Genomic DNA, 13,332 nt, shown 5'->3' on the forward strand with positions numbered 1-13,332 from the left:
CACCTAGTGAGAGGAAAGACAGTAGAAAACGTGCACCGACGTTCAGCCGCAGTCAAGTCCAAGGACGAGACGTCAAAACTGCCGCTAATGAGCCACGTGAATGCGCCCGATCTCGCACGCGCGTGGCAACTTGCGATATGAGGGGGCAAGAGTGCGCCAGCGGCGCGGCTGTTCCTTTATTCTTTTGTGTTTATTCGCCTAGTTGCGATTGCGAAAGCCGCGTCGTCGCCTTGTACCTATCTCCGCGATGGTGTGGAGAGCGCGAAAGCTGCCAGGGAAAGGAAAAATGCCGCCCGAGGCTCGTGTGTCGTTCAGTCGCGGCTGCCTGATTTAGTCGAGCGAAACCTCTTGCCAAGAGTGGTGGGCAGGTGAGTGCCTATTATTTCATCTTCTCTTTCAAAACCACTTTTCTTGTAACCTCCGGGAGTTTCTAGTACTTTTCAAACTTTTACCATTAACACGCAACTCACGGAATTATACTTGAATGGTTACTGTTTACAAATACGATGTAATAGTTTTACGGTTTCAGTGCCAGAAAAAAAGAATCAAATGAAAGTGCGATGCCCAGGTCATGTGCTTATAAGTGCTTAATGAATAGACAATTTAGATAAGCACAGACAGCTCCGATTATACAGACAGGGTTTTATATTTAGAAATTTTGAAGTCGTGCACCCTCCACGCGCAATGGATTTATCACGAGAACTGAACCATTTCGACATCGACAGGAAACGCCCCGCGAAAATGCTAACCAGCTTCAGCTGTGGTGATCAGCGCCATCATGAAATTCCCCTGTTTTCACGAATATTTATGAACTTGGTTCAATCAGCCCACTCATAGCAAGAAATAATACGAAAGAAGAAATAAAAATGGGATGCGAATTCTGGTGAATCAAGCTGGATTAATATGGTGATAAAGATACCTTGATGTTTATAGCTGCCCCGAAAAAGCGAATAAATAATATACGTGCATGTTCTCTTTTGCAGAAAAAGAGTACAGGCAAAATGATCAAGTTCTTCGTGCTCGTACTGGCAACTGTCAGCTACGGTGAGTTTACTCCATGCTTGCATGCTCTTTATTGTCTTTGAGTGCGCTTTGCAACTTCTTGGCAAAATAACTTATATTTTTATGACAATTCTGAGCTTTGTATTGCGCTGAAGAGATAAAAAATGGCGGAGGTTCACCCCTAATCAAACCTTCTTATAACGAGCGAAAACAATCACCGTGGTGGACCAGTGGTTAAGATTATCGGTTACTAAAACCGAGTATCTCATCTATTTGAATTTGCTCCGTTCCTACTTAGTTTGGAAGCGCTACACGCGGACACACAAGCGTTAGACGATTTTGCCTGGACCTCCGGACTAGTGCTTTCGCACTAACACGCAAATACTATAGTCCTAAAATAATCATCAAATATATCGAAGGTCAGATTCTACTCCACTATGAGATAGTATACTCTCCTCTAACCATGCACCAAACGAGAGGTTACCTGCCTTGTTAAGTGGACATTAGAGCATCCAAGCCGGAGCGTGTAGAGCTTGTTCGACTGAAAAGCCATCGCCATACCCTAGTTTCAGCTCGGAAGTATTCGGAATGTGGCAGGAAAAATGGAGGTCTGTAGTTGAGATGATATCGCTTCCCTTATGGCCCGGTTGAGGTGTCCACAGAGTTGTGTGACAGACACTGCGCCTTTACTTTCCTATAAACCAGTTTGTAAACTAAGCGTTGGTATCCTCTGAAAAGTGAGACAGATACTGCTCCGTCATTTCTTCAGGAACTTGCTTAAACAAATAAAATAAGAAATTCGCAAAATGAAAAGTGTTAAATATTTAGGGGCTATCACAATAAATTGAAGCTTGAGTGCCCCTCCAATTATACATTGTTATACGTCTATCGCTTTGTTATACCTCTATCCTCGTGCTTAATAATAGCAGCTATTTCTTAAGAGAAAGGGGAAAAAAAAGTGATGTATTATTTTCACATGTTCTGCATATGTGCTCCTCTGTCAAACGAACAGATCGAAAGATATACGCTGAAATGGTCGTCCCTTGCGAGCAGGGTAATAATGTTAGCCAGGCTGTTTACCCCACATCGCTGAAAACATAGAATATTTATCAAAACATATAGTTAAAGGGGTTCGCCTTGATGCCTTGTAACGGTGCTCATTATGCGCCTTCAGCGTTTGCTATATCACAGGTGACGATAAATCTCGTCCTCACCCTTATCGAGCTTAGGTTTTCAGGAGTGTTTCCAGGAGCTCCGTTAAAGTACTTAGAAACAAGCCCATTGGGCTGCATATTTTTGACAAAGATCACACGTAGCAGCACGTACGTGGAAAATTATGCAGGACTCGCTTATAAGGTGTTCGATAAACTGCACCTAGCAACCTATAAAAATAATGAGACAAAGCTATAGAATATAAAACCTGCTTATTGAGAGTTTCGCCACTCAATTTGTCACACGTCTCTTCCGACTTGCAGCGTCTTCAGCGTCCGTCAGCGACGCGAATACCTTCGTCGACACTGTGTTTCGGGAGAAAATGCCGTTCCTCGTGAAAGGATCCCCGCGGCTGTTCCCGTATGCGACAATTGCGGACTTCAAATTTAAGGTACTTTCAGAGTTGCTTAGAATACGCAACATACGCAAGAAAAAAAAGTAAGTTTTAAAATTTCAATTAAATGACAAAAAAAGAAAGAAATGTTTTGACACAATACAATGCAAACACTCCGCTGACCGATAATGGATTAGATCAAGAGATTACACAGTTTATTGCTCAATGAGCGCAGCCTTTTCGCCTGAACGGTGGTGCATCTAAAAAATGCAGGCAGCAGTGGGAACGATTGGTATCCCATTCATGGTGGCCTCAGAACAAGAAATGTCTAATCTCCTCTTTACGAAGACGACCTTACAAAAGTTATCAAATGGACAACGCTAAACAAGCCTCTCCCGTTTTGCCAAGCTTTGACTAAGAATTTGCTCTCCATTACAATCAAGAAGGCCGAATAAAACATCCGTGATAAGCAATTCGAGCGACATAATAGTCCCAGGAGAAACAATTAATATAAATCCCTATATAAACCTTCTCCTCAGTTAATGAACACAAATTAGATATTTCAGCTTTAAGGTTTACGAACCTCCGACATCACAACTAACAACTTCCGTTCTTGCTACTGCAACAGTGTAGAAAAACCAGAGTGGTTATTATCTTCTCTGAATTATTTATTTACTGAGCGTAAGCAATCCCGAGGCCACTAGTTATAATTATTTTACCGAGACAAGCTGTCAGATTCGATGCCGGAGCTCAGAAATTACCCCATCGGTTACCTTAGTGCATGCGTGCGGCTTCATCTCGCGTCTTCTGCAGGTGTTCAAGACTGCGCTGACGAACCGTGACCTGAAGGTGAACATGACTCGTGGTGAGATTCGTGGCTTCGACAATGCCCTCCAACGGGCGGGAGACTGCCAGTCACCCTTCCTCCGAGACGGGCAGACCATCATCTCCTGCAACCTCGCCGTCCGAGGACTGAACGTCACGTTCACTGCTCTGGTACCCTACCTGTTGCTTGAACCGCACTCCAAAAGCCACATATAACCGTATGAGATACTGTAGCCTTACACCTGCATTATTCCGTCCACCGCCCTACCTGCAACTTTTCTATTCGTTTTCCTCTAATCCTCAAATGCATGCCAACTAGCCAGCGTCATTTTTACGCTACCCCGATGCTCTTCTTTGATTATTTGATGCATGGCGCTGTAATCACGAGTCACATTCGTTGATTTGCCAAACCAGTGTCGAAAAAAACTTAGCCAACGCGAAGCAATATTTTGTGTAATATCTTAAGAATAACATCCTACAATTATAGGCCAAATTAGCTATTTAAGCTTGTGGGTGATGTCACTGGCGTTCACACTAAACACTTCAATAAGCAATAAAGCTCCTCAGCAGCAGGAAAACGGACTCTCTGGGCTGACCGATAAGGAGGGGAGTTTTCCCTTTGCTTCATTGCGCTCCATCGTGTGACACAATGTCCCTGCAAAACACCATTATGCCTTATTCGAACATCTGATGTTCCCAGCGTGTCCGTTCTCTGCGCAGGCCAAAGGAGACACCCTGGTTGCCATCTGGAAGACCATCTGGGTGCATGTGACGGTACGGGACACCGTGGCTCACTTCGAGGCCAGTGCCCCTGTCGGTCGAGATGGCACTCTGCGCACCTTCCTCATCAACGATATCCTGCTCGACGTCGAGTACGACAGCGACCTGAGCCTTAACGAGTCTCGGCGGCGTAAATTCAAGGAGGAGATCATCAACAGAGTCAAGGACGAGCTCAGACACTTGTTCTTCAACGAATACAACGATGTGCTGCGCAGAGCAGTTGAGTCGGTCACTTTCCCCCGGGTCTAGCCTCTAATTGCGGAGTGCGAGATTCAAGGGAATGTTTGTGATGACTATTATAGTGCTCGTTCTCTTCCGTGTAAGGCACGTCTTCTGAGAGAACACTTGTGCCACCGTCTTATACCCTTCTCTTGCCTTTCATGCCTATCATGCCTAAGCCAAATTAAACTGCTCTTTTCGGGATTAGTCTGGGAAACCAACGACGTTGTACTGTCTGCCCGCTTTTATTCGGTGTGTGCGAATGAAGTCCCAGTCACTGTATTTACAAGTTCCTAAAATAAAGAAGAAAACATATTCACGACTTTGTGTCTTGGCTGCTCAACGGTGTGTCCTTCCGGTATTTGTGCATTTGTGTTTTTTTTTTCTCCATATATTCCTCGAAATTCGCATGCGTGTCCATTTAGACTACACTGTGCTTATTGGTACTGCCGACATTGCATTCGTTTGCGAGGAAAACAAAGAAGCGTCTCCAATTAAATTGAGCTATCGGCGTAGTTCGACCTCTTCACAAACCATAAATTTGCTGTGTTCCGTATATATTGAGGCTTGAATGCAGCCGTGATCTAGTGTTCGTGTAGATGTACGCTCGAAACCCGAACAAAAGTTGTTAAAACACGCAGTCCGTAAGTTCTAAATAAAGGTGACATATTGATGAAAAATTAGTTGTGGTTTAAGTCTGGCTAACCTTAGTTGAATTGCGATAGCAACGGCGAAAGCTTTATTTTCCTGCTACATTATTCCACTATCACGTCCTATCAGTGTAAGGTGTAAGTATGACGTGAGAGCGTAAGCTACCAGCCCACATATAAATGAGAAGGGTTCAATGCTGCTGAACCGAATGTGGAGCGAAAGCATTAGCTGCCGGTGATCGAGCGTCCTTCTTCTTCTTCTTCTTCTTCTTCTTCTTCTTCTTCTTCTTCTTCTTCTTCTTCTTCTTCTTCTTCTTCTTCTTCTTCTTCTTCTTCTTCTTCTTCTTCTTCTTCTTCTTCTTCTTCTTCTTCTTCTTCTTCTTCTTCTCCTTCTTCGCGGCTGTTCAAGGTCAAACGTGGCCCTTCCCGGGATGACGCGACGGACCGAAACCTGGCGCAGTATTGCTATCGCAATAAAAGCATTAACTCAACATCTGCGGTTGCGGATTCCAGGGCGGTTATACGGTGCAAACTCCGTTAGGTGTGCACTTCGCCGCTTTGGTGTGATGCACATCTGTCTGTGCGACCTTGAAGCCACTGCAGTTATTGGGCGCGAATAGCGGCAGAAAGCCCCGCAAACACTGTCGGTGAAGCTTCCAAGCGTGACCATAATTGCGCAAACCACTTTGGAACTGTGAGAGAGGCACAATAATTGTAACTTGGTCACTTATTGGTAGTGCCCACATCAGTCCGCAGCAAGAGCGCTTCGGACTGCTTCGGCTGGCAGTTTTTCTCCGTGAGAGATGCATAACGGGTAGTAGGGCCAACATCATCGGTACGTGAGTTAGTATACGAATCAGAATAAGATTGCTGCCGAGTTTCGGCACAGTTCGAAGCATACTTCAGTTAGCATAATTGTCTGCTCTGGGAAATAAAATCTGTAGTTTCAAAGGAAAAAAAATGATGGCATATAAAAAGCCGTTAATAAGATTTCCAGCTGTGTTCTCGTTGTTACCTGTGACCGCTATAAACGTATGAACAGAAAATTAAGGCTACCCCTCATCCCCTATACATTCGCTTCAGCCTCATGGGGCTTTTCGGCATTAAAAAAAAAAAAAAAACTATTAACAATGCGATGACGCACATGCAGCCACCTTAAGGTTTTCTAAATGCACGACCTTAAAGCACTGAGTATCTTACGTATCCTATTTTTCATTTACGCTTATGGATAATGCTAATTGGAATTACGACAGCGAATAGAGGACCTTCACCAAAGAACAATAGCTTTAACTACTGGAATAAGCTTCACCCTTGTTCAACTATATATTTGGCTCAGAGGGGCCGGAAACATGTGTTCGCACCCCCCCCCCCCCCTCTTTCCGCCTAACGTAATTTTAAGGATTCCTTTCCTTTCTTTGTGTCTGCCCGCACTATTTTCGTGGTCAGTTAGTATCCAGCAAGTTGTCAGGTTTGTTCAGTTTATTAGTGCTGCACTGGAACTGCAATTAGTTTGCCGATGTCTGAACCGCACACTGGCTGTTTTATAGCAATGCAAACGCATAGCTCGTTGTTTGATTTGTGTACAGCGTTAGGCGGCCCAGTGTGGAGGAAAAAGAGTGGGCTGATCATGTCTGGGACTACATTTGTACTCTACCTTTAAGCGTAATAAAAATTACATTTTTTACACTTTGTAAAAAAGGCTGCACATAAAATTGAACGGTCTTGAAATTCGCGCAAGCTCCAAGAAGAGTTTTGTATAAAAATTTGGTTGGCAAGATCGAAAAATTAAGGGTTTAACTTGAAAATACGCGCTTCATTGCGATATGAAAACATCGCATACAGTAAACCTCTCTGCGTAAGCCTATTGTTCTTGTTGTTGTGGCTGTAGGAAGAAGGAAAAGAAAATGCACGGGCCTGCTACTGGCTCTGTAGCTGAGCCACCTCCGCTGCCTCGTGCAGACAGAAGAGAAAGTAGAGAAGAAAAAAAAGAAAGAGGGAAAGAAAGATGCGCGCCGCAACAACAGCCGTCGTCCACCACCGAAGTGGTGGCGGGTGCAATGACGGCCTACAACAGATAAAAATTCAGTGGCAGGCTAGCCCCCGCCGCAAGCGGCGGTGACTTACCTGTGCCAGCCCCATCAGAGAAGATTGCGTAAGCCTACTGAGGCCTCTCAATTTAACTGTATCTACCGTATGCATATGTTACTGCATGCAGTAATACATGGCCACATTCAGGCCGGAAAATAAAGCTGCCCTATCAGCTTGAACATTCAGCAATAGTAAGTAAAGAATCCTTTCAAACAGGGAGTAAGAACAAGCAGTACGAAAGGGTTCCAAAATTTTACAATAACAACCGGAACTCTGGGGGCTCTAATGACTTCCGTCAAGGCATGTTAGTATCACATACGCCGGACACGCATGCTTCCTAAGACATTGTTTTTCTCATAATAGGTCCTTTGTAATGAGCCTGTGGACGCCACCGATTGTGTTTTCGTATCGCTCGTGCCAAACTTTTCTTCCGCTGAAGGTCACGGACTGAACGCTTGCAAGGGTGCTTTTGCTGAGTGGGCTATAGGGGTTCCAATCTGCTGAAGAGTCGTTTTCTGCGACAATGTCTGTCTAGTACCACGGGTTCTAGTTCGTTTTTCAGTGTTTTTTAAAACGCAGCAAGTAGTCCGGCCACTCCCGGTAATTTGCCAAGGTTAAGATCGTAGAAGGCTTTAGAAACTTTCATGATGCTTAATAGCTGTACCAAAATCTCTCATATCATTACCCACTTTCGGCAGCAGGAGTAAATTTTCCGCCTTAAACAGGCCATCGTCCACAAAGTGATGGGCAAATAACCTGAAGTAATATCCATGAACTGCATTTTAAACGGAGGTGGCGCCACTAGCCACTGATTCATTATTTTATATTTCACTGATATTTCGTTGCGCATTTTCCCATTAATGGCCTAGCGAACGCTGCGTCGGTGCCGCGCCAGCTTCTATTCTTTTCGCCCTATGCCATCACCTCTCGCAGTTAACTGCCACTCTCCCCCACTGTGCATTGCATTTTGTCGCCTTCATCAACAACTTCCATCCGCATTCCATTGACATTATTATTATTATTATTATTATTATTATTATTATTATTATTATTATTATTATTATTATTATTATTATTATTATTATTATTATTATTATTATTATTATTATTACTACTATTGACACAATGGCATTGAATTGCCCCTTTAGGATGCGTTAAGCGGTCCCACAATATTATAGCACGCTGCCACCCTAAACACCGATTTCGCCGATCTTCGCTTGAAGCCTGATATCAAAACTTATATAGCTTAAAACAGAAAGCGAAATGAAGCATGATGTGTCTGCGCATATACTTTGAATTTGGCCAACTTAGCTGAAAATACTAAACTAAATATTACATTCGCCTGCATGGTATATGCTGACAGCGAGAGGGAAAACGAACACATGATGAGCCCCTCTCAGAGAAGGTCCTGTTCACTAAACATTTCCGCGGTGGGAAACCACAATTTGCATGAGCCGTTTCTTTAAAGGTCGACTCTTAGATTTCCCTTGTGACTTGTCATATGTATAACGACCTAACACCATTAGAACCGAAAAATTAATTAGTTCATAGATTGTGGGTCATAACCTCTTTTACCCTATATTCTTGAGGTTCTAGTGGTCGTTACGGTATTGGGAAAATATCACAGAGCCGGCCTACAAGCAAATAGCGTCGCATGTCGTGACGTTGGCATTCCGAGAGCATATGCGCCGTATCCAGTGCAATGAAACTTATACTCAGTTGTCACAAAAGCTAGCATGGACAGCTTGTTGGTTGGACATCTTGCGAGGAGCGCATATAAGCTATACTGAATGCCAAACATTTAGTAAGAGATCGACCTAAAGTTGACGTTGACACTGCTAATGTAGACGAAGGTGCTGTGCCGTTGACCTTTTTACGTGTAGCAGCCAAATCGGATAGCAGTCAACCCATCAAGAAGCAGTCATGAAGAAATGTAACACTTAATGCAGGAATGTCGACACGTAGCAGTGAATAAACAGCCTACGACGTTACGGCGAGCGAAATTCGGCCTTTAAGAGACGTTTTGAGACTAATCTCATTAGGGAATTTTGTTATGGAAGCTATCAGCGTGTACCAGCGTCTCCACAGCTCCTTATTTTACGTGATCTATCACTCTAGGCGCTGGTGAATCAATTGGTAATTTGATCCGCACACTGACGAAAATGCCACCGTTTAACAGGTGTGCCACAGCAAAAAGTTCAAAATGGGAGCATGAATGATATGTCTGGTAGCCTCACCTGCCTGCACTAGGATAGCTCAGACTAGAAAAAAAAAAAAGGCTTAAAACTCGGTCATATCCAACAGGACAGACAAAGAATATAGCGTTTGAATTAATGGAATTATGCTTGTTCAGTCTTAACGCGGTCCCTGAAAAGTTTCAGCCCGCGTTGTTGTGAGCTAAAACATGCCGCCCCAGTATGCGGCATGTTTCGCTCACAACGACACAAACAGTATGCCGCCTATGGCAGGTGGCAGCTGGCTAATGACAAGCCAGGACACTGGCTGGTCGGTGAATTGCATGACATTACGAGATCGCATTAAGTGTCTCAGTTGGCAGGAGCTGCCAGCTCGGATAGCTCCGCCGAGGTGAACCCCAAGGAACACGCTATCCCGCAGATAGCGCTCTGTAGATAATCTCCAGACTTGCTGAACTTGTTCCGAAAGCCTTCTGCCTACAAGTTGCACCCATGAACCGAATTGTTTAAAAGAAAAAAAGAAGAATGGGGGACACGAAAGCTCCGCCTTCATGGGTATGATGCTAAACGATAATGACTCCCGTATGCGGCAGCCTTTTCAACACCGCTTAATCTGATATTTCAATTTGTATGTCTATTATCTCACACCAACTAGTGTACAGTTCTAAGTAGATTATGTACGAAGCTGTACGAACAGGCCTAAGGGGCAGACGATTTACGTGTTCGGGATGCAAGGGTCCGGAGGATTCGATTCCTGTCTCAAATAAGTAGCCGGAGTTGGCAGGCCCTGACACGTTGTGCGGTCTCGGGACGTCCCATGATCCACCGACCAGTGATCAGTGCCTGGCTATGTAAACCCCGAACACCTGCCAGAGCCATTCTCGTGATTTATGGTTCTCAACGCCGGATTTTCTCAAGAACGGGTTCTTCGACGCTATTTCTTTAGATATGGCTGTGTTCGAATTGAAGTGCAGCCCTCCAATAGAAAGAGCCGGGATACTTGCCATCCTTTCTTCACAAATGGAACTACCTTGTAGCAACCTTTTCTCGTTTCCTGTATTGTTTTTAATAGACCTCATATTTTGTGCGGCCATTGCGAAACAAATATAGCTGAAAATAAAATAAAATATTTTTTCACACTCATGCTAGCAATCTGAACTTAACTCATACTGTATAATGCTTTGGAAAAGGCTAAAAAAAAAAAACTTCTTCCACACGGCAATGCTGCGTGAAAGAACCCACATCAGACAGAGTACGGGACGGGTAACCCACGAACGTAGACTTATAAAGAAGTCTAACATACAGTGAAAAATATCTATGTTGTGAGCGAGGAGTGAGGAAAATCGCTCGAGTGTCGGCTCAGCGTTTATTTCCCCAGCAGAGACTAAGACTTGAGCGCGCAATGCAACCACCCCTACATGGGCTATATCAGTATCCGCCTGCGCACAGTCCTGCTTTCCTCCAGTCGATTGCAAGACGTGTTTTCTTGCGGCATGGTGATACGTGTCTGTTGCCCCACCATTGCACGGTGCAAACATGCGTCGCACGTTTGAAATCTTTTACGCTACGGCCATTCGAGGGCCGCATGCAATGGGCCGGCGCATCGTGCGGTTTAGAGGTGTCATATCCTGCATATAGCTTGGCGCTATGGCGTTTGAACTCTTGCTGGTTTGTTCGGTAAAACTGCATGAGCTTCGAATAAACAGGATTACATCTTCTGGCCGTCCAAGTTCGCTCAATTGGCAGAGTGAGTGTCCCTGTCAAATGGCGGTTGAGCATTCTAATCCTAGACCAGAATGAATTTTTCGTCAAATGCGAGGTTTCTGAGAACATTATGCAGCTTTCCTATGTAACATTATGACTGCACTTGGATAGGTGCTAATGAGTAATCGCTACTTATTAAAAGAACTAAATGTCGTCAGGCTGTTCAGGATATAAGCCAACGTGCGACGTTCTCGGAGAAGATTCTAAAATATTTTATACATGAGTATAAACTGAAATAGCACAATATATTCACACAAATCCCAATATGTATGGCAACAATGGTACTCCAACCTGTCACGGAATTAGTCTCAAAAATTTATTTCCGCCCATTTTTCAACAATGGCTTAAAAAAAAAAGAACTTAAAATGATAACCAGTTTAGGTTCTTAAGGTTATCTGAAGATCCACAGAAACCGTACCATCATTAGAATTTACTATTAAAATACCTTGAAAAAGGAAAAATTCCACAAACGAGCCAGTACTGTGCTGCAAAATAGCACGATAGGTACAACGTCCACGTTCCTTCGAAGTTCTGCAATTACGTCCGGAAACGTGTACAATTTCATAAGCGCTTACTTCTACGGTTGTCGGACAGGCTACATGAATATGAAAAAAAAAAATGGTCAGGTCTAGAACAACTAGTGAAAAGCTGAAGATGAAAATGAGCATCAAGGACTTGTACAGCTTCAAAAAATGTAATTCCGACCAAATTTGTTTTGCATTTACTGCTTTCAAATCTGCAGCAATTCTGAATAACTCAAATCATTCGAGATTCCATTAAATTCGCACCATCAAGGTTCTAGCTGCATGAACAGGTTACAAAGTTTCACAGTTTATCGTGGACTGGTACTTTGTATTGCCCTCCATTCTCGCATTGTAAAATTTGGAGCTGCTCCATGCAGTCCTGTGATGTACCCCACGAAGCCTGTGCTTACTGACTGTTGCCTGCAGTGTGAAATGTAGTGTACTGCTTACACGTGGTCAAAGAAGTCAAACATTTCATCTTTGAAAGCGAGATCCGGACAACGACCTTTTTCTTTCCGCTCCCGCATTGCTAGTCCCGCCTTTTATCTCAAATCCTCACGACACCTGACACCAGCTTCAAATGCTTCAAATTTCCAGCCTTTACCTTTTCTGCTTCGTTCCTTATTCGAGGACTTACCAGCCTTACCCAGGACGTCGGGGCCATATAGCTTCATCCACGTTTTAATGATGCATTACGGATCGCTTTCAGTACTAAATAACCATCGATTAATTGTTTCTGTTTAAATAAGAGCCCACTTTTATGCAAACTTCAAAAACAGGGGGTTAATGAGGAAGTGATACTGGATTGAACTGAACTCGCAGTACGGTGACGAACGAACCATTCCTTCTCCTCCTGCTCCGCCGCGGTGGATCAGTTGTTATGGCCCTCGAATATTGAAATGTGAGACTTAGGTTTGAACCCACGTGTTTCGAAGTAGGCGAAACGCAAGGCGCCCGTGTACTGAGCTATGTCAGTGCACGTTAATAAAGAATCCCATATTGTAAAAATTATGAGAGCTCCACTACGTCGTTCCTTATAGCTGATGTCCCTTTATTTATTTATTTAGAAAATACTGCTGGTCCTTACAGTAGGCTCAAGCAGTAGGGACAAAAGGTGCTGTCAGTGTATAAAAACGAGAATAGTAAAACGCGCAAAGGCGAAATACGAACCATTGAGAGTACAAAATACAAAGGTGGGAAAATACAACATATAAACATGCTAAAACATGACTCAATGCTGCACCCTGTAAACCAAACTAAACCAATACAGAATTATTTCAAAAGCAACGAGGGAGCCTCTTTGGAAGTGGATTGAGGGCTGTTTTACAACTTGGCATCATCATAAGAGGTTAAAATTTTTGCGTCGCTAAAGTTATCATATGCGGAAACTGCCAGCCCATAAGCACACTTGGAAATAGGCAAAGCACACGCCGTGGCGGCTGAGTTGGTACAGCGTTCTGCTATTGATCTCAAGCCAATATTTTCGGCCCCGGTCAGAGCCGCCGTATTTCGATGAGGCAGAAATACGAAGGCACCGTTATGTAGAGACTTGAGTGCACTTGAAATAAACCTCATTGGACAAAATCAAGCTGCAGCACTCCACTGTGTCTTGCCTAACCATTTAAAACAATTCGCAGGAAGATTAAAACCAAACGATAAGGAGTCGCAGTTTCTCGAAAGCATAGCACAAGAAGAACATGCCCGTCGTCTATCTCCTAGACACCGCCAGGAAACCCGAG

At 43.8% G+C, this 13,332-nt stretch overlaps 1 protein-coding gene across 1 annotated transcript; it reads left to right on the top strand.

Moving 5' to 3' along the window:
- The first annotated feature begins 253 nt into the window (after positions 1–253).
- On the top strand, positions 254–4,687 carry LOC146197838 (salivary anticoagulant protein P23-like). The gene is made up of 5 exons (XM_084593085.1): positions 254–368; positions 984–1,044; positions 2,478–2,605; positions 3,362–3,544; positions 4,094–4,687. Exons 2-5 carry the CDS (start codon positions 1,002–1,004, stop codon positions 4,400–4,402), a joined length of 663 nt encoding a protein of 220 aa, XP_084449211.1. The 5' UTR covers positions 254–368; positions 984–1,001; the 3' UTR covers positions 4,403–4,687.
- Positions 4,688–13,332: the final 8,645 nt, after the last annotated feature.

This window comes from Amblyomma maculatum, chromosome 2 (assembly GCF_055883805.1).
Source record: "Amblyomma maculatum isolate TAMU_Amacu chromosome 2, ASM5588380v1, whole genome shotgun sequence".
Classification (NCBI taxonomy): Eukaryota; Metazoa; Arthropoda; class Arachnida; order Ixodida; family Ixodidae; genus Amblyomma; species Amblyomma maculatum.